The 24,752-nt window shown below is 36.0% G+C and overlaps 2 protein-coding genes across 6 annotated transcripts; both read left to right on the forward strand.

Annotated features, from left to right (window-relative positions):
* Nucleotides 1-17,277: 17,277 nt before the first annotated feature.
* Nucleotides 17,278-19,263, forward strand: LOC145136711 (plasmodesmata-located protein 2-like). 2 transcript variants are annotated; one of them, XM_079070818.1, is made up of 3 exons: nt 17,278-18,146; nt 18,366-18,557; nt 19,036-19,263. In XM_079070818.1, the coding sequence occupies exons 1-3, from the start codon at nt 17,420-17,422 to the stop codon at nt 19,041-19,043; spliced, it is 927 nt and encodes a 308-aa protein (XP_078926944.1). In that variant the 5' UTR covers nt 17,278-17,419; the 3' UTR covers nt 19,044-19,263. The 2 variants fall into 2 exon arrangements, with proteins under 2 accessions (XP_078926944.1, XP_078926943.1); XM_079070817.1 differs by having other exon boundaries at nt 17,279-18,146; nt 18,360-18,557.
* A 103-nt stretch (nt 19,264-19,366) lies between these two features.
* LOC145136712 (uncharacterized) lies at nt 19,367-21,315 on the forward strand. 4 transcript variants are annotated; one of them, XM_079070822.1, is made up of 5 exons: nt 19,367-20,102; nt 20,237-20,290; nt 20,365-20,484; nt 20,583-20,692; nt 20,921-21,315. In XM_079070822.1, coding segments are annotated over exons 1-5 (300 nt in total). In that variant the 5' UTR covers nt 19,367-20,101; the 3' UTR covers nt 20,936-21,315. The 4 variants fall into 4 exon arrangements, with proteins under 4 accessions (XP_078926948.1, XP_078926947.1, XP_078926945.1 ...); XM_079070821.1 differs by having other exon boundaries at nt 19,368-20,102; nt 20,398-20,484; nt 20,583-20,663; XM_079070819.1 differs by having other exon boundaries at nt 19,369-20,102; nt 20,583-20,663.
* The last annotated feature ends 3,437 nt before the right edge of the window (nt 21,316-24,752 follow it).

Here is a 24,752-nt window from a genome sequence, read left to right on the forward strand (position 1 = left end):
GATCAGTTTTTCGTATTCTAAAAATTTATGGAATTTGTATTCTACAGTTTGACAGAAGATTATAAGGCTCCACAAGTTAATCAAGGAGGGCACTTTAGTCTTCTTTTTCTATGACCTCTCTCCAATTAAGGTTTGTTTCATTTAGGTCAAATTTCTTTATTTTTGTGTCACACCCCCGAACCAGACGACGAAAACGTCCGGGGGCTCGTGTGACTAACAATTGAATAATCATCACAATGAATATACGTGAAACATAACACATTCATCACCAACATTACATATTACAACCAACATTGTTCACATCAAGTACATTGTTAAAATACATAAGTTCAAATTGTTCAAAGTACGATAAGTGACGTTAGAAGTGCACCTCTTGCTAATCATCATCCATGGTGACTGCATGGGGGCGCAGGAGTAAGTCATGTTTTGATTATCCCTATAGTATATTTTTAGTTATTTGAGTTTTGGGTTTCCTAGGGTTATTGGAGAGTGGGGTAGGCTTGTGGATTCATTTCCCGCTGTGATTACTCCCGAACACATGTTGGTCATATTCTGAATAAATATAGTTGATCATACTATATCCATCCCTAATATGACTACATAACTGCCCAGATTTAATCATAGCGTTCAATCTCCTCCAGAAGCTTTTATTAGATGTTGTTAGATTATTATCCTAGTACGCGCACATAAGTGTGAGACTTTTACTTTGTTCAGAGTTATTTAGTCCCATTGTGTTTATAGTTGCATATCATGTATGGTTAGATATGCTAGTTCACTATAAGCATTGCTCTGATACCAACCTGTCACACCCCGCGAACCAGACGGCGGAAACGTCCGGGGGCTCGTGTGACTAACAATTGAATAATCATCACAATGAATATACATGAAACATAACACATTCATCACCAACATTACATATTACAACCAACATTGTTCACATCAAGTACATTGTTAAAATACATAAGTTCAAATTGTTCAAAGTACGATAAGTGACGTTACATAAACAAAACCATACACACTTGCATATCTTCCAGGTTAACGATTACCTGAGAATACAAGTTATTTTGAAAACGGTCAACATATATAATGTTTGTGAGTTCATAAGTATATTTGAGTAAAAGTCTTTGTATCTTTCATAAAAACCCAGAAAATCCGATATTTTCTTTAAAATGTTTTGAAAATGATATGAAAATCGAGTATAAATGCATGTGTGAATTTCATCGTTAAAACTTGTATGAGTGTAGTTTAGGTTCATTGTATTTTGAATAAATGATAATTGTATATGAATAATTTTCCCAGAAAATCCGATATTTTCTGTTGTATAACAACGTCTAAATTCTTGTATCGTTAAATAAGTCGTTTTGCATTAACACAATTAAAGAGTTTATCTTCAAAAGGTTATCTTTTGGTATTGAATCCCTATATGAGCCGTTATAACCATGCATGATAATGACTAGGTCGCCCGTCTTGGTATTTTTCCAAATGCCGGTCTTGCTAAGGATGTTGTCGCCCTAGACTGGCCTAGTCTAGCTGTAGCGAACAACTAAGGCGTGGGGGGTCACTCCGTATAGATCTATACACAAACTCCCGCTTTCCTTCCAGGAAACTCTGATTATAACTACAGGCTACGATTGTACACTCCGAGGTGCCAACCGACATGTCTCACTAGATTCTTAACCCCTTTTTACTATGTTTAATGTTTACGTATTTGTGGTATGTTTTTGTATTCACAAGGTACATATATAAGTATACGACGTTTAATGATTTCGCAAAGGTGTAGTTACGGTCTATTAACATGTGAAATTTCCTTTCCCAGCCCTATTAGCATGTAGTTAGACCACAAAGGCCCAATAACATGTAAGAGGGTAATTTAGGCCCAATAGGCATGTAAATGGGCCACAAAAGCCCAATAAACATGTAATCCATAACTTAGGCCAAATTAACATGTAAGTGGGTCATAAGACCCAATAAACACGTCATGGAAAAACATTGGGCTCAATATGCACTTAATTGGGCCCTTAGGGTCCAATGGCCAAGTAACGTGTATATTAGGCCCAATAAATAGTTATTGCTGTATTTCGTTCGTTTTGTTTTATTTCGTTGTTTGTTTTGGCTCGAAGTTCAATAGATTGATGATAAAAATCCTCTTTTTGTAAAAACGACATTTTTGGCCAATCATCCTCAAAATTTTAAATTTGATCCAAAGTTTTGTAAAAATGACACTTTAGTCCATAATTTATAAAAGTTTGCAATTTTGTCCCAAATGTCTATAAATTTACGGTTTTAACCCAAAATGTTATATTTTCACATTTAGAACCCTTTTTTGCAGAAAAAAAACATTTTCAGCCCCTTGTTTGTAAAAGTTTACACTTTCGGCCCGATTTTTGGAAAACTTTACATTTTTGGTCCAATTTGAAAATAAATGATATTTTCACCTCTAAATTTGGTTTATTTACATTTAAGACTCAAACTTTGGCCAAATGACATTTTTAAACCCCAAAACTCATTTTTTTCGCAAATTGGGCCCAAAACCGTGAGGCCCAAAAGTTTTGGCCCATTAAGCTAAAATTTGCATTTTTGGCCTTTTTAAAAGTATGTTTAGCATAAAAATACCTTTTTATACATGTAGGACCTTTTTGGCCCCTTTAAAAACATAATTTTCACTTTTTACCCTTATCTATTGTTTTCTTGACAATTTTAACCTATAACAAGGTTTTTGTTGAATTCTTTTGCATCTTAAACATGTATTCACTTTTGGCTAGTTACTGTAATGTATATCATGTCATAGTTCATAGATCTTTGTTAAATAACACTTAAAGTTTCAAGATTTGCTAAGATCTAACCCATTATTACCAAACAAACTAAGAATTCACACAAAACATGCATATAACACATAGATCTACACATTTTACTTGCATTCTCCCCCCAAAAATCATATGAAAACCGAAAACAAGGGGGTATGAACTCACCTTTTGCTTGATGTTTCGGTTTTTGAAGAAGAAGTGGAAAAGATGAAGTGATTTTCGGCCCTAGCAACTCCCTTGAGTAAATCTCGAACTTAAAAAGATTTCTAGGAGTATGATCACCGAAAACTTTGTTTAAAAGAGTTATCTATCATGAAGATGGAGTTATAAATCTTGAGTGTGTAAAGGCTTACCAAGAATGATGATTATCTTGTGAAAATCCTCTTGAAACCTAAGCAAAATCTTGAGAATTTTGGAGGAAGAATATGGATGATCCTTAAGAGAAATGGAGAGAATTTGGTGTAATGTGTGTGTGTGTGTTTGTTGTCTTCGGCCGAGAATAGAAGAGGAGAGGGGAGAGAGAGGGGCGAGGTGACTAGCTTGGTTGCATGGTGGTTTAAAGCCTAGATGCATGTTGGATTTTATGGAGGTGGAACCTCCAAAGTCAACCCCCCTTAATCTCTTCTTTTCCTTTTTTTATACATGGGCCGAGATTTTGGGCCAAGAAGAAAGAGTGGAGTAGATTGGGCCCATTAACTTTAGCTAGGATATTTGGATCCTAAACATAAAATTTTTCGGCCCATTGGGCTCTTGGAAGCATTCACGGCTCAATTAGAATAAAAGAATGAACTTATGGCTCACTAATGGTTAATTGGATTAGTTATGGCCCAATAAGGCCCATTAGGGTTAGAACGAATCATTCTAGGCCCAAATGGTCCAAAATGTTTTAGATTTATAAATTGGGTCCAATTAGGATCCAATTAGGGCTTCTAAGTCCAATAAAGTTGAATTGGGTGCTTATTGGTCCATTAGGCCCAATAAGAAAATTCTAGTCCAATATGGACTTAAACCGGGATTCCTAGAGTTGTCAGACTCTTTGATGAACATCATTGATGAATCTATATGAGCATTGAGTGAGATTTACTAAGAGTATAAGATTTACAATAGTTAAATGGTCACACAGGAATAGAATTTCCTAGCTAAAATGCTAGTTATGACATCATCCCCCCGTTAGAGGGAATTTTGTCCCGAAATTCTTTTGAAAACTAGGATTGTGAAGGAATGAATAGGTGAGGATATTTCTGCTTCATCTGATATTCACGTTCCCACGTGAATTCCGGTCCGCGTTTCGCGCTCCATCGAACCTTCACAATCGGGATGCAACTTTGCTTTGTACGCTTCACCTCCCTATCCATAATCTCGACTGGTTCTTCTACTAACAGGAGGTTCTCTTTTATCTCAATATCTTCTAAAGGGACGACAAGGGTTTCGTCTGATAGACACTTTTTCAGATTTGAGACGTGGAACACTGGGTGTACGTTGCTAAGCTCGACGGGTAGGTGCAGCTTGTAAGCCACTGGACCAATCCGGGCAAGAATCTCGAACGGTCCAATGTACCGCGGGTTCAGTTTTCCTATTTTCCCAAATCAAATCATCCCCTTCCATGGAGAGACCTTTAATAGCACGCAATCCGCGACTTTAAATTCTAGTGGCTTTCGCCGCTTGTCAGCATAGCTCTTTTGTCGGTCTCGCGATGCCTGAAGTCGAGCTTTGATTTGGACTATCTTCTCGGTTGTTTCACGAATGATTTCGGGTCCTGTAAGAGCACTGGTTGGCGATTTCCCTTTTTCTAGTTGCGTGTCACCCACCTCGGCCCAGCATAGGGGCGATCTACACTTACGACCATAGAGAGCCTCGAAGGGAGCAACCTTGATGCTCGTATGGTAACTCTTTTTATAAGAGAATTCGATTAGTGGCAAGTGGACATCCCATGATTTTCCGAAGTCAATCATACAAGCTCGGAGCATATCCTCTAGTGTATGGATGGTACGCTCACTCTGACCATCCGTCTGTGGGTGATAGGTAGTGCTCATGTCTAGCTGTGTTCCCATTGCTCTCTGAAGAGATTGCCAGAATCTTGAAGTAAACCAGCTATCTCAATTCGAGATAATAGATATTGGTACTCCGTGGAGTCTTACAACCTCCTTGAGATAGATTCGGGTCAGCTTTTCCATCTTGTAGGATTCTTTTATTGGCAGGAAATGAGCGGATTTTGTTAATATATCGACAATTACCCAGATAGCATCCAATCTGTCTGTTGTCTTTGGCAATTTAGTCACGAAGTCCATAGTAATCCTTTCCCATTTCCACTCGGGTATCACTGGTTGTTGTAGTAGTCCCGAGGGCTTTCGATATTCTACTTTCACCTTGGCGCAAGTAAGGCACTTGCCCACGAAAGTGGCTATCTCTGCCTTCATATCAGGCCACCAATATTGTTGCTTGATATCCAAATACATTTTATCTGACCCCGGATGAATAGAATATCGCATCCTGTGGGCTTCATGCATGACTACCTCTCTAAATCCCCCAATTTTGGGGACCCATATTCTATTCATGAAGTAGTAGTTTCCGTCGTCCTTGGCTTCGAGCTCCTTCTCCATTCCACGTAGTGATTCACTGGCGACATTCTCCGGCTTCAATACGTCCAAGTGGGCTTCTTTAATCTGTGAGGCTAGATGAGAGTGGATGGTGATTGATAGAGTCTTCACACGACGACTTGAGTACTCCTTTCGACTCAGGGCATCTGCTACCACGTTGGCCTTGCCTGGATGGTATTTGATCTCACACTCATAATCATTTAATAGTTCAACCCATCTTCGTTGCCTCATGTTTAGTTCCTTTTGATTTATAATGTGCTTGAGGCTTTTGTGGTCTGTAAAGATGGTGCACTTGGTACCATATAAGTAGTGCCTCCAAATCTTTAGGGCGAAGACCACCGCCCCCAGTTCAAGACCATGTGTGGTGTAATTTACTTCATGCGTTTTCAATTGTCTTGATGCATAAGCAATTACCTTCCCTCGTTGCATAAGGACACAACCTAAACCCTGATTCGAAGCATCACAGTAAACTATGAAGTCTTCGGTTCTCTCCGGTAAGGATAGCACTGGAGCACTACAGAGGGCTTGTTTCAAGGATTGGAAGGCAATTTCTTACTTCTCGGTCCAGTTGAATGGTACGCCTTTCTGGGTCAATGTGGTGAGGGGTTTGGCTATCTTGGAGAAGTTCTGAATGAATCTTCGGTAATAGCCTGCGAGACCTAAGAATTGACGAATTTCCGTTGGCGTTGCCGGAGTTGCCCAACTCTCGATTGCTTTGATTTTGGAGGGGTCCACGTGTATTCCTTCTTGACTGACTACATGGCCCAGAAAGTTTACGTTGCGGAGCCAGAATTCGCACTTGGAGAGTTTTGCATACAACTTTTCGGCTCGCAGTGTTTCTAAGATCTGTCGGAGGTGTTGGCTATGATCTTCTTCGCTTCGAGAGTATACGAGAATATCATCAATGAAAAAAATTACGAATTTGTCAAGGAATGGGCGGCAGACTCGGTTTATGAGGTCCATGAATGCGGCAGGGGCATTCGTCAGACCGAAGGGCATCACGACAAATTCGTAATGACCGTAACGAGTTCTGAAAGCAGTCTTAGGAATGTCCTCATCTCGGACTTTGACTTGATGATAACCAGATCTCAGATCTATCTTTGAAAAGTAACTAGCCCATTGGAGCTGGTCAAATAGATCATCGATTCGTGGCAGTGGATACCGGTTTTTGATGGTGAGTTTATTTAATTCCCTATAGTCGATGCACATTGTGAAGGATCCGTATTTCTTTTTAACGAAAAGAACCGGAGCTCCCCACGGCAAGAAGCTGGGTCTGATAAATCCTTTATTTAGGAGTTCGCTCAGTTGGCATGACAATTCTTGCATTTCTGCAGGAGCCAACCTATAGGGTGATTTGGCGATTGGAGTGGCTCCAGGCACTAGGTCGATTCGGAATTCGATTTGTCGTTCTGGGGGTATTCCCGGAAGATCTTCTGGAAACACATCCAGGAAATCACACGCCACTGGGATGTTGCGAATGCTCGCTTCCTCTTTGGTTTTATCCACCACGTGAGCAAGGAACGCATAGTTCTTATTTTGTAGACACTTTTGCGCCTTGATACTCGAGATAAGACGAAGGTTTGCGCCGGGTTTATCTCCGTAGATTATTAGGGTTTCATGGTTAGGAAGATGAAGGCAAACGACCTTCTCGTGACACATAATATCAGCATGATGGGGGCTTAACCAACCCATGCCGATGATCACATCAAAACTCCTAATATTTACAGGCATTAAGTTTATTTGGAAGGCGTGATTGTTTAGAGTTAGGGTACACCCCACATAGATATCCTTAGTTGATTCAGTCTTCCCATTAGCCATTTCCACCGTGAAGGCTTCATTAAGCTTTTGGGGTTGTTGTTTTAGTAAGTTTTTGAACTTATTACTAACAAAACTTCGTTCCGCCCCGCTATCAAATAATATGCATGCATATGAGTCGTTAAGTAGGAACGTACCGGTGACAACGGTTGGGTCCTGCACTGCTTCACCCTGACCCATTGTCAGTACTCTCCCTGCTGCTCCTGTCCCTTGGTTGTTCGCGTTTGGGCAGTTTCGCCCGATATGCCCAGTTTTTCCACATCCGTAGCAGGTATAGCTAGCTCCAGCATTGGTGTTGTTGTTATTGTTGTTGTTGTTGTTGTTGTTGTTGTTTGTCATCTGGTTCTGTAGGAGCTGAGTCCTGCAATACTTTGTTGTATGGCCCTTCCGGTTGCACCTTGCGCAACTCATCTCTCTGCACTCCCTGTGATGGTGGAAATTGCACTTGCCACACTTGGGGAGATTTCCCGAGTACTGCTTGGAAGCATTCGGTGTGGATGAGACTGAAGCATGTGATGTGGCAGGAGCTTGTGTTGCAGCATGGACAGACACCGTTTGTTGCTTCTTAGACGATTCCGAGCTTTGCTTTCCTTTTCACTTGTTGTTTTTCCCCTTCTTGTTCTCTTCTTCCTTCTTAACCTCCGCTTCCACTGTCTTGGCACCCTTCTTATTGCCATGATCGTACAGTTTCTTGGCCAATCTCTTGGAGCTGTCAAACGTTGCAGGGTTTGCCGCAATGACATTCCCTTGTATAGGTGCAGTCAATCCCCAGATAAACCTCTCGATCTTTTTCCCTTCTGAGGTGATCATTCCGGGACACAGGAGAGATAACTCACTCAACCGGGATATATATGCGTTGATATTGGAGTTTTGAACCGTGAGGTTCCACAACTCTTGTTCCATCTTCTGAATCTCACATATAGGACAATATTCTGCTAACATCATCTCCTTCAGCTCTTCCCAGGGCATCGCGTTTGCCACCGGGAGTGTCATGGCCTCTACGTGGCCATTCTACCAGGAGAGGGCTTGGTCAATGAACGTGCAGGCTACAAACTTCACCTTACACTCATCCGGACACCCGCAGATTTCGAAAACATACTCTACTTTCTCGACCCACCGCTTCAGGGCTATGACGCCTCCTGTCCCATTAAAGGTCCGAGGTTTGGCGTTGCCGAAGTCCTTGTAGGTGCATGTTCGAGCGGCTCCGTGGTTCGTCCATTGATTGGTGCTCCCGGCTCCCTGCCCGTTGCCTTCTCCGTTGTTTCCATTGTGAATCTGCGCAAGTGCTGCAGTGACCGCAGCGGACACTGCTGCCTAGAATGCAACCGAGTTTATCTCAGGTGGGGTTGGTGTTGCGTTGTTTCCACGGTTGGGTCTTTGAGGCATCTTTCTGTCATGGAATGGAAAGATGTTGAGTTCCTATGGGTTTTGCGAGTTTGTGATCCTATAGACTAGGCGTATAGTGTGTGTATTCGGGTAATTTCATGCATTAACATAAAACAAGAAAGTAAAACACATAGCAGATAACAATGTCATGATAAAACATAAAGCATTTTCATTAATACTAATAGTTTTGATACATGAAAATTTGCCAGATGGCATACAATACATATAAAATCCGGCAGCATGACGACCCTATGAGTAGTGTAATCACTTAAGCATAGAGTCGATAGTACATAGTATAGTACGCCTAAGAGAATCCTAATACTAATAAGATTCGCCACTAATCCTGGTCATACTGAGAAGTGTATAAAGATGGTAGCGAAATCATATCCCAAAATGTTGTGCCAACAACTGAGCCATCTCGGTCATCTCTCCGATGACCTCATCTCTTTCCTGCTCAGCCTGTACGGCTCACGCCTCCATAGCGAACAACTGCTGTCGAAGTGTGGCGACCTCCGCCTCCAAGGAACGATCTTCGTCAACGGGATCCGCTGGTGGAGCAGGGTGGTCCTGATGTGACTCATCGGCAGGTGGTTCGATAGGGGCCTCATTCACGTCCCTATCTTCCTCCATGGCCTCATCGTTTCCCTCAAACTCATAGTCGGTGTCGGTGTACTTGTCGGGTCCAACGTCATGGGCTCCCCCTTGTCCTCCTTTAGGATCCTCTTCCAGCACTCATTGAGCCACTGGTGCCTGGTAGAAGTGCACCTCTTGCTAATCATCATCCATGGTGACTGCATGGGGGCGCAGGAGTAAGTCATGTTTTGATTATCCCTATAGTATATTTTTAGTTATTTGAGTTTTGGGTTTCCTAGGGTTATTGGAGAGTGGGGTAGGCTTGTGGATTCATTTCCCGCTGTGATTACTCCCGAACACATGTTGGTCATATTCTGAATAAATATAGTTGATCATACTATATTCATCCCTAATATGACTACATAACTGCCCAGATTTAATCATAGCGTTCAATCTCCTCCATAAGCTTTTATTAGATGTTGTTAGATTATTATCCTAGTACGCGCACATAAGTGTGAGACTTTTACTTTGTTCAGAGTTATTTAGTCCCATTGTGTTTATAGTTGCATATCATGTATGGTTAGATATGCTAGTTCACTATAAGCATTGCTCTGATACCAACCTGTCACACCCCGCGAACCAGACGGCGGAAACGTCCGGGGGCTCGTGTGACTAACAATTGAATAATCATCACAATGAATATACATGAAACATAACACATTCATCACCAACATTACATATTACAACCAACATTGTTCACATCAAGTACATTGTTAAAATACATAAGTTCAAATTGTTCAAAGTACGATAAGTGACGTTACATAAACAAAACCATACACACTTGCATATCTTCCAGGTTAACAATTACCTGAGAATACAAGTTATTTTGAAAACGGTCAACATATATAATGTTTGTGAGTTCATAAGTATATTTGAGTAAAAGTCTTTGTATCTTTCATAAAACCCAGAAAATCCGATATTTTCTTTAAAATGTTTTGAAAATGATGTGAAAATCGAGTATAAATGCATGTGTGAATTTCATCGTTAAAACTTGTATGAGTGTAGTTTAGGTTCATTGTATTTTGAATAAATGATAATTGTATATGAATAATTTTCCCAGAAAATCCGATCTTTTCTGTTGTATAACAACGTCTAAATTCTTGTATCGTTAAATAAGTCGTTTTGCATTAACACAATTAAAGAGTTTATCTTCAAAAGGTTATCTTTTGGTATTGAATCCTTATATGAGCCGTTATAACCATGCATGATAATGACTAGGTCGCCCGTCTTGGTATTTTTCCAAATGCCGGTCTTGCTAAGGATGTTGTCGCCCTAGACTGGCCTAGTCTAGCTGTAGCGAACAACTAAGGCGTGGGGGGTCACTCCGTATCGATCTATACACAAACTCCCGCTTTCCTTCCAGGAAACTCTGATTATAACTACAGGCTACGATTGTACACTCCGAGGTGCCAACCGACATGTCTCACTAGATTCTTAACCCCTTTTTACTATGTTTAATGTTTACGTATTTGTGGTATGTTTTTGTATTCACAAGGTACATATATAAGTATACGACGTTTAATGATTTCGCAAAGGTGTAGTTACGGTCTATTAACATGTGAAATTTCCTTTCCCAGCCCTATTAGCATGTAGTTAGACCACAAAGGCCCAATAACATGTAAGAGGGTAATTTAGGCCCAATAGGCATGTAAATGGGCCACAAAAGCCCAATAAACATGTAATCCATAACTTAGGCCCAAATTAACATGTAAGTGGGTCATAAGACCCAATAAACACGTCATGGAAAAACATTGGGCTCAATATGCACTTAATCGGGCCCTTAGGGTCCAATGGCCAAGTAACGTGTATATTAGGCCCAATAAATAGTTATTGCTGTATTTCGTTCGTTTTGTTTTATTTCGTTGTTTGTTTTGGCTCGAAGTTCAATAGATTGATGATAAAAATCCTCTTTTTGTAAAAACGACATTTTTGGCCAATCATCCTCAAAAGAAAAGTTTTGTAAAGTTCATTTTTGCGAAATTGGTGATTATTTTGTGATAATTGTTTGAAAGATGGTCATTTTGTGTTCTTGCTTCTCCGGTGTTAGTTATTTTGTGATTAATCCTTTTTCCATTAATTGTTGATAAGTGATATCTAAATAATATTTGATAAAATGATTGTGCCCTAAGTAAAAAAGAAACAACTATATATAGTTTATCAGATTAAGTCATGTGCTCATTAAGTTCATTAAGTCAAAAAGAAACAACACCTTAGCGGCGACGCTAGAAAAATCTACAAAAGGTGAGAAATATAGAAATACATTATAATTTTAATTTCCTTGGCTTTAAACGTTATTAAATTAGTGATTTTATAGTTTATACTTACCATTTTAACACATGTATTTAATACAAAATTGCTTATGCGGGTGACTTTCACAAATTGACGTGCTTCATTTTACACTTCTTGACCAATCTATGCGCGATAGTCGGGGGTACATGCTATACTCCTTTGAAAATTTTCATTTCCTCCAAAAACATTCAATTCCATTCCTTAGAGTTGACACTTCTTTCCATTAACCTTTTATGATCGTTTGGTGTTGTATTCGAGTATCTTGTAAGTAGTTGATTTCCATCTTAAATCGTTTAGTAGATCCTATGTTCATCCAATTGTTGGTTATCGACACCTCTATCTTTTTAGCATTATCATCAATTTGGCCCCATTTTATTAATTTTTGTTTGAAAATTTTAACTTTTTGATATGTTTAGGGTTTTCCGTTGAACCCATTGAGGCGGTAGTGAAGGAATTTGAGTTTTAATTGCATGCCCTGGTATGTCTCTACCTTATCACATGTTCAAGAAATAGAACCTCAATTTACCAAATTCCTTAATGGTTTTGTCCCTAATTTAATTACAGTTGGTTACTTTTGTACTAAATGGTTATATAATGAAAATCAAGTCTTTTTGTTCTTTTATCAATTTAGCATCAAGGCAACAAGAAAACATTGTTTTTTTTAATTCATATTGAATAACCATTTAATAGATATATGTAAAAGATACAAATACTCAGCAGTTAAGACCACAGACCTTACTCAAACGTCAACAAATGTCTTGAAGTAACCATTCCCTTTTCAATTATTTTATCATTATCATAAAATAAAAAGGACATCCTCATGTGTTTGAATTGTTTAATGATTCTCATAATAACAAATAATTTGTGTGCCAATTTCGTCTTTTGACATTTTCAATGAGTCACAGGTAATATCTAAATCGAGCAAACATAATTGTTTTATATTTTCTTTATTGGTTAGAGTTTCTTTATATTTAATATTGCGGGGGGTTTATGTGGTTCATTTTGAAGGAACTAAATGATTTTGTGTCGACAACTTCATGAAGCAACAAAATAATTGTACCAACTTTATTAATATAATGTGATGAAATAACAACTAATATCCTCATGAAATAACAACTAATTCTTGAATTGATATTTGGTTGTGGAAAAGTTTGATTTTTAATGAAAGGAAATGTTATAGAAATAGAAGTGATGAATAAGCTAGAGCATGGAAAAGTTTTTGAATGAAGGGATATTTTAGGAATGAAAGAAATTACATTACTATATTTAGGAGGATTTTTCGAATTACAATGTTCTAATAAGAAATTTTAGTTTTTTATATGAATTTTTTTATGTATATCTTCCATGTTTCTTCTATATGTTTTTTGTCATATTCTTTTAAGATGAAATTTCGAAACGTTTAAACATGTTTTTTAAATGTTTATATATGTATTATACATATTGGTCTATCCCCTAATGTTTGATACTAGATTAAGATTGATTGTTTTTACTCAAGAACATATCCTTGAATTTTCATTAGGCTTTGATAAAAGCTATAACCACCTTAATATAAAATTCAATAATTATGTTAAATTGACAACTTTGTATTAGGTTTTAGGTTCTTAAAGTACACATATAAAAACTGAATTAATGAAACACAGTTCTAGAAATAAATAATAATTGTGTATAACTTTATATTATTTAGTGATTAACATTAAACGCCACGGTTGAGATGAGAAGCCTGACCTTTCAACAAGATATATTGTACCACAAATATTATTATATAGAAAGGCTTTATAAGTTGCCTTGAACTTCCAAATTGATTTATTTTGTGATGTTAACTCTTATGCATAATGAAGTAGTAAATTTCAATTGCATTACTTACATGGAGTTTGAAGTAAATATTTGACTAAAATAACAAAGGAATTGCATAAAACTATTAAGAAGAAAAAGAAAATACGAGAAAACTAGGAAACAACTTTCTTAAAATAGCAAAAGAAAACAGGTTATCGTAATTTAGAGTTAAAAAAAGGTAATATAGAAAGGGTGTAAAAATTAATGAAAATATTAAGAATCTTAAAAGTTAAAATGTCTCTATAGATATAAATAACTATAAATAAAAGTTTGGGTTTTCGAAAAAGTTTCGGTAAAGGTTTATTTTCCAAGGTTTATAGATATAAAATGAAAGGCAAATTATATACAACTATATTGTATTAGTATACTAATTATAACAGATAAGTAGATATCATAATCTGGTAACATACTTAACTGTTCACACCATTTTTACAATCTATATCCGCACAATGACTTTTAGCCAACACCCAAATTATTTCATACGGGCTGATGAAACGTTATCTATTTTTTGAAAAAAAGAAAACAATTATATTTTGCAATAATGCTCTAAAATAACAATGTACTATGAAAGAACATTCATATCATTGAAATAAAACATAAATAAGTTGTTATTTTTTGAAATAAAAAGTTATCTTTCGCAATATAACCATAAAATAATAATGTATTTTGAAAGTACATTGCTATAGTTGACGTGAACAGTTCCTATTATTATTATTTGAAAAAACATACATCGAATTTTACTAAAAGGAATCTAATGGTCTTGCTTTAACCTAAAATAACAATGTATTTTAAAAGTACATTGTTATAATTGACGTGGGTGGTTCCTGTTACTATTTCTCGCTATAAAACAGAAATAAGTTACTATTTTTTGAAAAAAAAACTTATTTTGCAAGATAACCCTACAATAACAATGTACTTTGGAAGTATAATTCTATAATTGACCTGAATTGTTGTATATAAAGAAGTGTTTCAAATTTTATGAAAAAATAGTATTTTTTTGGATTTATGATATTTTTTGTTTATTATTGACAATACATATTTATTCCTCAGTTTGAGTTGTAATTTATCCTTTTCATTTCATGTTAATGTTTGTTTTTACGTTACCTTACTTTGGGATTTTAAATAAAACAATGTTATTATAAAATATGATTGTCTTGGTTCTTTTTAGTCAAATAAATTTTATATTTCATTGTAAAACATGATCATTTTATCATCAATCTTGAGTTAAAGAACATTTTTTGAAACCATTTTAGATATTATTAAAAAAAACAATAATATACTTACCAACAAAAAATACAATGTTGTATAGAAATAACTATTATAAATTTATGATTAATTGTCAATTTCTACAAAACCACCAAAAATGTTCTAGTCATGTTACTTCGTAATATCGACCAAAAGGATCGTACAATGGTGCTAGATTACAAATTGTTAGGCTTGGAAGACATGTCATTAAGCCCAAATCATATCTGATAGATTCTTCAGTGAGACTACTAATATATTTTTACATGTTCTACCGTATTTTACGCGGGGTCATAATCTAGTGTTAATTAAACCACATCATATTAGGGTTAAACTCTTTCAACTTGTTTATATGTTCTCCATGAAACCTTGTACTACTAGGATTGAAATTTTAAAGATAAAATTGCAAAAATCGTCACCGTGGTATGCATTTTTTTGGGGGTTTTAGTCGAAACCACGATTTTTTTGGCTTTGTGGTCCTTTTGGACTAGTTTCGTTGCGTTTTTGGTCCCTTGAAAAAAATGAAAAGACTAAATTACCCTTCTAATACATTTTTAGGTTTTTTTTTGTATTTAATTTAATGTTTTATTAAATTTAAATATGGGACCCACAACCTCTATCTCTCTCTCTCTCTCTCTCTCGATTAAATTAGGGCTCAATGTAGAAGTTTCCATCCTCACCGTATCCCGACATCTTCTTCACATCGTCGACCTTGAACCAGGCTGAAATCATCAACGTAACATGAAGCTACCTTCAGTCTCCCATCATTACCTTGACTCGACCAACACCAAACCACCCACTTAGTTTAACCATCGAACCAACCCACCATCAGGAACTGCTACCTGCCTTCATCCGCTTTCACATTCTTCTATCTTCTTATACCCCCTGTTCCCGAGACCAACATAAAGGGAGAGTACATATAAAGTATATACCTGTTACAATTAAGGGAGAGCGGAGGTCAAGTACATACCAATTCGTAAACAAACTTTCATTTTCTTCTCTAGGTTTGTTCCAACAAACAATCGCTTACATCTGCAAACTGGTACATACCCAACTCATAAAAGATGGTTTAGACCTAGATTTTCATTAGTTGCATAGTTTGATTAGAAGGTATCACGTCTCTTGCAACTTGAATCACGTCCGCTAGGGGTGCAAACGAGCCGAGTCGAGCCCGAGCCTGGTCAGGCTCGGCTCGGGCTCGTTTAGGTTATACGAGGCTCGAGCTCGAGCTCGGCTCGATTCGAGCTTCTTGTACTGAGTTCGGCTCGAGCTTGTAAATAATTATACAGGCTCGACTCGGGCTCGGGGTCGGCTCGTTTTTTGTCTGACGTGTCTAAATAAGCTTAAGCTCGGCTTGAGCTCGTTAAGAAGCTCGTTTACTAATACCCTAAATCCATAATCCCCAAATATGTTTTTATTTTAATATATAAAAATAATAATAAATTATATTATATAAAGGCTCGTTTAGGCTCGCGAGCCTAATCGAGCTTAGTGACATGGGCTCGAGCTCGAGCTCGTTTAATAAACGAGCTTAATATTAAGGTCGAGCTCGGCTCGGGCTCGGTTAAAATCGGTTTCAAGTCGAGTTTTTAACGATCCGATCTCGAGTAGTTCACGAGTAGCTTGGCTCGTTTGCACCCCTAACGTCCGCCAAGTGTTCGATGAATTTGCTGATAAAAATGTGAACAGTTGGACCATAATAGTATCTAGCTCCGCTAAAATTGATTCCACTGAAGACACATTGGCGTTGTTTTTGCACCTACATGGAGGAGAGGCAGGTGCTCATCCAATGCCTGGTGTTTCTTTTCATATCTTTTCCAGACCTAAAGATCGATTGAAGAATGAGCATACCTGCTATTGTTTATAGTTGTGATTTGATTCAGTTGGTACAAATGGGGTGGGTCTCAAATTATCTTAAGGCTTGCGTAGTGTGGATGGATAAGAGAGTGGGGGTTTTCGATCATTAATTCATTATATGCAACATTTTCATGGTGGTTTTAATTTTCCATCATTATTTACTAAATTAAATGGATACTACTCAAAGGTTATAACTATTAATTAGAAGGGATTGTGAGCTATGGTTTCAAATTGGATTCTAGCATTTAGTTGTTAACAGCAGGAGAAGAAAGGGGAACATCTGAGAAGAAAGGATGCTACAATTGACTTTTATTTATTTTAATTAGTTAAACAAATAAATAAGTATTTAGATTTAAAAAAAATGAAAGAAATGAAAAATAAATGAAAAAACTGTCATTTCACTATTCAGAGGGACAAAAAACGCATTGAAACTAGCTCAAAAGGACCATCAATCTAAAAAAGTCGTGGTTTGGACTAAAATCCCAAGAAAATGTATACCACAAGGACCATTTTTGCAATTTTGTCAAATTTAAAGCTTGTTGATTTCCGTTCAATGAAATTATCAAACCACAAATATCATTTTTGTACTTTTCTCTAAATTTGTTATATGGTTTGATTTTTCAATTAAAAAAAAAACAAAGTACGTTAAGAAATATATTTAACCGTGATCTAAGAAAATAAACACTTCACATAGTTATGATTATAAACAAGATCATTTCTTTATTACTAAGAAATTAAAAATATATATATTTTTAAAAATTTCCACATATAAGCCTATAATTTAGTTAAATACTGTACTGGTTGTATATTATAATTCTAATGAGAACATAAATTCAAGTAAATCTATGAATCACCACCGCAATCCATTAAAATAAAACCCTTTTGTACCTCTTCTTCCCCTCTCTTCAATTTCCATTTTGTTTCTTCTTCCTCAAATCCCCAATTGAATTGCAGAAACTCCATATGGGTCTTCCATTAACAACCCCTCTCTTCCTACTCGTACTCTCCATCTGTTCTTCAACTTCTTCCTATGCAGACCTCACAACCTTCGTTTACAAAGGCTGTGCTAACCAAAAATTTCAAGACCCATCTGGTATCTCATCGCAAAACCTCAAATCTCTCTACGCCAATCTCATATCCCAATCATCCACTACCAATTTCTACAACACCACCACCGGAAATGCCCAATTAACAACCTCCATCACTGGAGTTTATCAGTGCCGAGGAGATTTATCCAACTCTGATTGCAACACATGCGTCAAAAAAATCCCTGAAACAATTGAGAAAGTATGTGGTGGAGATACAATCGCCGCCAGAGTTCAGCTAGATGGATGTTATATGAGGTATGAAGTTGTTGGGTTCCCGCCGGCGTCAGCAACGGAGCTTCTGTATAAACAGTGCGCGTCGAATCGGGCGAGTGGGTCTGGATTTGATGAGAGGTTGGAATCGGCGTTGGAGCAGATTGAAAAGGGGATTGGGAACGGGAAAGGGTATTACGCTACAGAGTATCAATCGGTTGCTGTTTTGGGACAGTGTGAAGGCGATTTGGGGAACGCGGATTGTGTGAACTGTGTGAAAACTGCGGCGGAAAATGGAAGGAGTGCGTGCGGGAGTTCACTTTCCGGTCGCATTTATCTCCAGCAGTGTTACATCGGGTACACATATTACCCAAACGGAGTACCCGGATCAGGTAAAATCATCTCGCTGGAACTCTCTATCAGCTCAATCCAATACTGTTTTATTGAAAACGACTGGAAACGAATCGTATCAATAATCACCCGAAACCGCGACACGTACAGAGTCAAAAGTGGGATCTGCGATCTATGATCCGATATAGTATCTGGATTTTTGTTTTCTTTCTTCATGTTTTACTGATAAGTTTGTGGGTTTGGTATGTTGATAGGGACAGGTAGTGGTGGTGGTGGTGGAATAGATACAGGGGTGATGGAGACAGGTGGCGGAGGTGGGCGGCACAATACCCAGAAGACGGTGGCGATTGTTATCGGGGGGTTAGCGGGATTGTTTCTGGGGATTGCTTTCTTGCTGGTTTTGAAATCGGCTTTCAAGAAGAAAAAGGACAAGTACTCTCATGGCCATGGAGGTCGGTCGGTTTCTTTCTTCATTACACATTCATGGTGGATTAAAGAAATCTTAAAAAATCCACTTGTCAGATTTGGCACTAATTATGTTTTCACTAACTAATAAATTAAACATCATCTTTTATTCTGTTAGGGCGTCGGTTATAAATTAGGGAATGTGCAATTTCAAAAATGATAATTGCTAATTGTTAATTCAATAATCAAAAAAACTAGCTAGATGGTTTTATATTGTCTATGGAATATCTATATAGCAATATGCATGTTTAATTTGATGGTGAGTCTTGAAGTAATAACTAAAAAAATAAGGGATTTAATAGTTTTTCTAACGGTTGTTGATTAATAATTATAAATATGCTAATTTATATTAAATTTTATTAAAATATATATGTATTACATATTTGTACACAGTTTTAAAATAAAATTATTGTTTTTTATACCAATAAAGCATATCTTAAAAGAGTGGTTTGTTTAATAATGTAGGTTACTGAAAAAGGAGAAGATGATGGTGAATTATTTTTGGAGCTTTCTAAGTGGATGATGTAAAGACAATGACAAAGGACACTTGCTTTTTTCTGTTTGTTTTTATATCTTTTACAGTTTTATATTTTTCGTGTAACTTTTTTGTTCAAATTTATCCTTTTTCTTGGATAAAAGAATATTTGTGTACCCCCCATCTTTTATCCAAATTATTTTAACATGGTACAAAAACTATATTACTATTACTATAGTAGTAAGTAGTAACTTAACCACTTGTATGTTTTATTATTTCTTAAAAGATACAAATATATATATATATATATATATATATATATATATATATATATATATATATTATTGTATCTGAACACTCGAAACATTATGCATCACCACCACCACACTATTATAATATTATCAAATGGAGGCTCAAAATCTATGCAAATCAAATCAAGTTTTTGGATATTTTATTCGTGGGAGCAACTTTTGGGACAAATATGACTTATGAGTTGTTTTGTTGGTAGTTTCTGGACAGAATTCATGGGCATTGATTGAAGAGCATGGCGAGTTGAGGTACAAGACTTCTATGCCTTCCATGTGTTTGATAAAATGCCTGTATGAAATATAGATCAAGTTTGACAACCCTGATGAAGTTTACATGTTTATATGTGTTTGTTTCTGCATTTGATGATATAAACTACTAAAATGATTATGTTTTATAGTTTAGTGACTGAGTTAAGTTTGATTTTATGTCTGGGTTTGATCTATAATCCTATATGAATTATGAAGAGAAAAAAAGAAATATGCCAACCCATTGAGTTCATTCATTTGTTCATGCCTTTGAACCCAAGTCAAGTAGCTCTAACTAACTTGTCATATCGGCACATGCATGCATTAAGAATCAATTCCTCTTAGCTTCCAAGTCAAGCAATAAACACAAATATAAACCTCAAATTCTACCCTTTTCCCTTTCAATCTGAATTGAGCTTTTTCCTCTTCACTTGCCTAAAAAACTCTTATATTCATCTCATACTTCTCTAAAATCTGAAAGAAACAAGAAGCTCCTCAATCAAGTAAGTTTGTGTGATTTATGTTATTGCTTTTAGCTTGTTAGATTGAGAAAACTGTATTCAGTAAGAAAACGTTTTATAATGTATACTAAGCACGTTTCCAACATTTGGATTTGTGTTTCAATTTTGAATAAAAGTGTATCCCAAGGTGATCGTCAAAGAACAAGTCCATGATCATGTTGAATCGCTTGGTATGTTTATTTTCATTCATTTGCATCCTTTTTTTTTTTTACTTGGTATTTTGATATTTTACTTGTTGTAATAGAAGGTCTCCGTTATCTTGTTCGTTTTGGAGTAGAAAACGTAGCCCCTGATGAATCTTATGCAAAAGCCAGGCAAATTTGTGTGTCAAATTTGGCAATGCGAACTCTTCCCAACGCAAAAGGTTGCAATTTCATATGCCAAAAAAGTCTCACAACATTTTTTGTTCTTTATGTTAGGGTCATCAAAGTATACGATATTAACATCTTTGAGAAAATTCAGGGTCGGGGAAGATAGAGAATCGTGAAATTAAGGACGTTGATCATGCAGTTCAACGTCCTCGAGCAGTATTATCTAGTCCCGGTACATTTCCCTTGAACAAACTTTTTAGGGTGAGAAGGACATTTACGTTTTTTTTTGTACAGTCGACTTGTTCCACCATTTTTGTGTGGGACAGGAAAATTGTAGTTTTTGTTCCATAAACATCGATCTAAATGTAGTACAAGGTTGTCAGGTTCTAGAACTGTCATGTAATGTTCTGTCGTATCAACTATTTGATACAAAAGCGTCTCAATTTTGCGCTAGAGGATGAGACATTTTTTGGTTTGTTTACCGTGCAGATAATGACTATTTGATTGGGAAGATGAACGAGAAGGCATTCAAACGGGTTTCTACTCCAAAACCACATGCTTCTGGGAAAGTTAATTTGGTTTGTGTTGACGTTGGGAAGGCACGTGGTACAAACCCAACCTTTGGTGTACAAAATCGTCCCAAGATAAAAGACCACAATAGACCGTCAATTTTAAAAGATAAAACATGTATAACAAAACTAAAATCATAAATTTATAAGACATTGTGATTGATTTGCTTATAAATTTGATATTATTGACTGCAACAAATGGTGTTTTTTCCGTGTTTTCTTAGGTTTTGTATGATTGTTGGGAAACTTGAAATAAACCGCATGTAACCCGGTTTTAAAATACCTTTCACGTAAATAAACAAAATTTCAAATGAATACCCTTTGCATCGTTCCAGAAAGCTATACTATGGGTGTGACAGATTAGGGTTGTCTGTTAATTCAATCTCGATAATATTAGAGAATACGGTTGACCTCAATTTGAAGGCTCATTGATTGCAGACTCGATCTTGAATTGGTAGAAAATATCCATTTGTACGTTTAATTGGATTAATTGGTATGTTTGCCCTTTCCTTTGTAAGTAAACCATGTATCTTGCCTCTCGTCTAATTTCTTGCTAGATGTGAGTATTTTTGTTTTAATATATATATATATATATATATATATATATATATATATATATATATATATATATATAGAGAGAGAGAGAGAGAGAGAGAGAGAGAGAGAGAGAGGAAGGATCCTTTGAGAACCTATACTTTCCCGAGAACCCGAGAACCAAAATGACTGTTAGATCAAAATAACAGAGGGTCAAGAAGATTTGTGACATTTTTGTAAAAACTTGGAAATAAAAAACACGGGGGTATCTTATTTCAATTTGTTAGAAGGCATTTTAGGGATATAAAACTTATACATGATCCTGTCAAACCCTTTCCTTATACTATTTCTCTATGTTCGTCATCAAATCTCTCTCCCTCTCACGTTCTTCATTGACGATAAAGACGACTGCCTCCTCCATCATCCGTCGTCGATCGCCTCCCTCCTACCTTCACCAGCCACCTCTACCTCTGTCGACCACCACACTCCTTGATCTCACGTTCTTCATAGAAAAAATTCCACTGAAGATGCTTTGATTTTGAATCGTTTTATCCTCCATCAATTCGTTCCCCGGAGTACACCATAATCGCCGACTTCATCTCGGCCTCCTCTGTGGATTGAAGATCTGAACGAAGAAGAAGATCCTTTGTCGATCAAGAATTCAAAGTGAAAACAATATGAAAAGTGCATCTGGTCTCGATCGCTATACTTATGCCTGAAGCACTTGACCTTAGCCTATCAGACTATCCCTAACTCTCGATATCAGTCTCAATTTTCCTCCACTAGAAGTTGCCTAAACAGAGGTTTTTATTTTTCTGCATTTCTTTGGTTTTTAGATCAGATGTCACTTTTGCTTTTCTGCATTACCAAAATTAAGTTGACAATCTATATGCTTGTTCGTATTCTGATTTAGTTATCAGATTCAATACAGTATGTGATATTGAAATTACTTAGAGTTTAGAAGTTTTCTTATTAAGAAGAACATTTTCGTGAAAATATAAAACTCTAGTGCTCTTTTCCTTCATGTGTTGCCTTATGAATATTGTTGTTCTCTTTAACATGGACCTTTCTGGTGAAAATATAGTCAATTTGTATTCAAAGTGTCAGGTTTTCTGAAGTGCACACAAGTTGCTCGATGAAAGTCCTGAACCATATATTTTCTTAGGATTTTACCGGAGTTCTATTTGTAGTTAACCTTGTTTGTATATGAGATTCTATGAACATACTTAGTGGTGACTCCAAGAAGATCAACCCATTGGTAAGTAATATTCTAATTATCCCATTCACATATTTTTTTAAAGCATCAATAGCTTTTAATTATTTCATATCTTCGTATTTCCCAGGTGCCAGTAGACCTTGTGATTGACCATTCAGTTCAAGTTGATGTTTCAAGAAGTTCAAATAGTGAACTTTGCAAATCCTTAAAGTTTTCAAATTGAAAACAGAAATGATTATGGATTTGTTAAAGTGATAAGAAATTTAAAACAAGGAAGGAATCCGGTTTTCGGACAAAATAAGATTTCTACATTCAACTTGAAAACTGAAATTTTTATGCCTAGTTTGTGTTTTGAGTGAAAAAGGGATGTATGAAATATGAATGTTCCAAAAAATTCCAAATGAAGTCATACACATGCTTTAAGAGTTTATATGCACAATAAGGTGGAATTCAAAAAGTTGTGCATTTGATAGAAGGTCTATAGACGTTTTATTATCAAAACAAGTTTCATTTAATTCATTAGATATTCTGAAAGTTGGTTAAAGAAGTGGCACCAATTGACAAGTTATCCAATGATACCTTGAAGATTTTGTAATTATTATTATTATTGGTGTTTAGAAACTGCTTTAAGTTTATTTGTAATTATAAATTATAACCACATTTTTTTAATATATTGCAAGTTGATGTTATTATTGTTTGGATTATGAAAACTAGGAAAGTGCTGAGTCACACTCTTTTGATAACCGAACTCTTTTAGCAGGTAAATTCATTTTCCTTAGAGAAAGTTACACATTTGATCTTTGAATATAGCTGGTTTTTGCAAATATGGTACCTAATTCCAAATACTAAGACTTTATTTTTGGTACCAAAATTGCAAAATCAGCTTTACTCAGGGGATAAAGGTAGACATTTTACCGGTACGTGGACCAAAAATGTTACAAAAACTAAAATTGCAAGAACAAATTTATCAGGACCAAACTTGAAAAATTCAAATATACTTGTGGACAAAAAAGGTTGATAAAAAACTACAAACATAATAAATCTTGAAAGTTTAGTCATTTACTATAGGCAATAAAGGTTGATAACTTTCAATAAGAACACAACTTAATGATTTGATTGATCACTTCACCTCCTAATCACACATTTTACTTTTATTGCTGCCCTATTTCTTACCATTTCAATTTGTTTTTCAATTATAAAGTAAACAAATGAACAAAATTATATTGTTATTTCTTGAGTTTACCCGTATCTTGAGTAGGAATGATAGTTTTCCATGTTTGATTAAATTTTAGAATTTATGATTTGTTTGTAGTTTTCAATTTTCATTATGTTTCAATCATGTACAGAACCCAAAGGCCAACTTCTATTAGTTAAAAGGCCAACTTCTATTAGTTAATGGAAAAACAGAAGATGAAGTTTATAGAAATATGGAAAAAAAAATTCTTACAATGAAGATAACAAAAGAAGAACCTAAGGTAACAAATGACTTACATTTATTATTGATGCAATTACTTGTTGTGTTTGTTTGATTTAAATTTAATTAGACGATATGTATGTATTTTGTTGCAGGATGTGGCTTTTATGATTGATGGATAGGCTCTTGAAATTGCACTCAATTATTATCGGAAAACATTCACATAGTTGGAAATATTATCACAGACAACTATATGATGTTGGATTACACCATCCCTGAAGGCACAGGTACAATTAGCTACACTTTGTTTATTTTGTGATTGCAAATTACAGACCAAATATGTATGTCTAAAGTATTTTTACGTATTTAACTATTAGCTATTTATGATTCAAAGCCAAAACGCAGGTAATTTTCAAGTTGACTAAAAAAATTTCATTTCATAAAAAAGAATTAAAAAAAGTTACTAAAAATCGTTCCTTTTTTTATTGATTAATTATTGTTCTTGAATCACATGTAATTCCTTTACAGTAACCTAGACAGTTAATTACATTACGTGTCTGATTGATAAAAATCACATGTAATTCACAT

The sequence above is a fragment of the Lactuca virosa genome, chromosome 9, assembly GCF_052849685.1.
Source record: "Lactuca virosa cultivar CGN04683 chromosome 9, Lactuca_virosa_CGN04683_v6, whole genome shotgun sequence".
NCBI classification, from domain to species: domain Eukaryota; kingdom Viridiplantae; phylum Streptophyta; class Magnoliopsida; order Asterales; family Asteraceae; genus Lactuca; species Lactuca virosa.

Bases quoted from the DNA above. Each gene is read 5' to 3' on its own strand.
- LOC145136711 (XM_079070817.1), top strand. From the start codon at position 17,420: ATGGGTCTTCCATTAACAACCCCTCTCTTCCTACTCGTACTCTCCATC. The intron at 18,147-18,359 runs GTAAAATCATCT...GTATGTTGATAG, and splicing joins AAACGGAGTACCCGGATCAG to GGACAGGTAGTGGTGGTGGT.
- LOC145136712 (XM_079070819.1), top strand. The intron at 20,291-20,364 runs GTATGTTTATTT...TTGTTGTAATAG, and splicing joins TGATCATGTTGAATCGCTTG to AAGGTCTCCGTTATCTTGTT. The intron at 20,664-20,920 runs GTACATTTCCCT...TTTACCGTGCAG, and splicing joins AGCAGTATTATCTAGTCCCG to ATAATGACTATTTGATTGGG.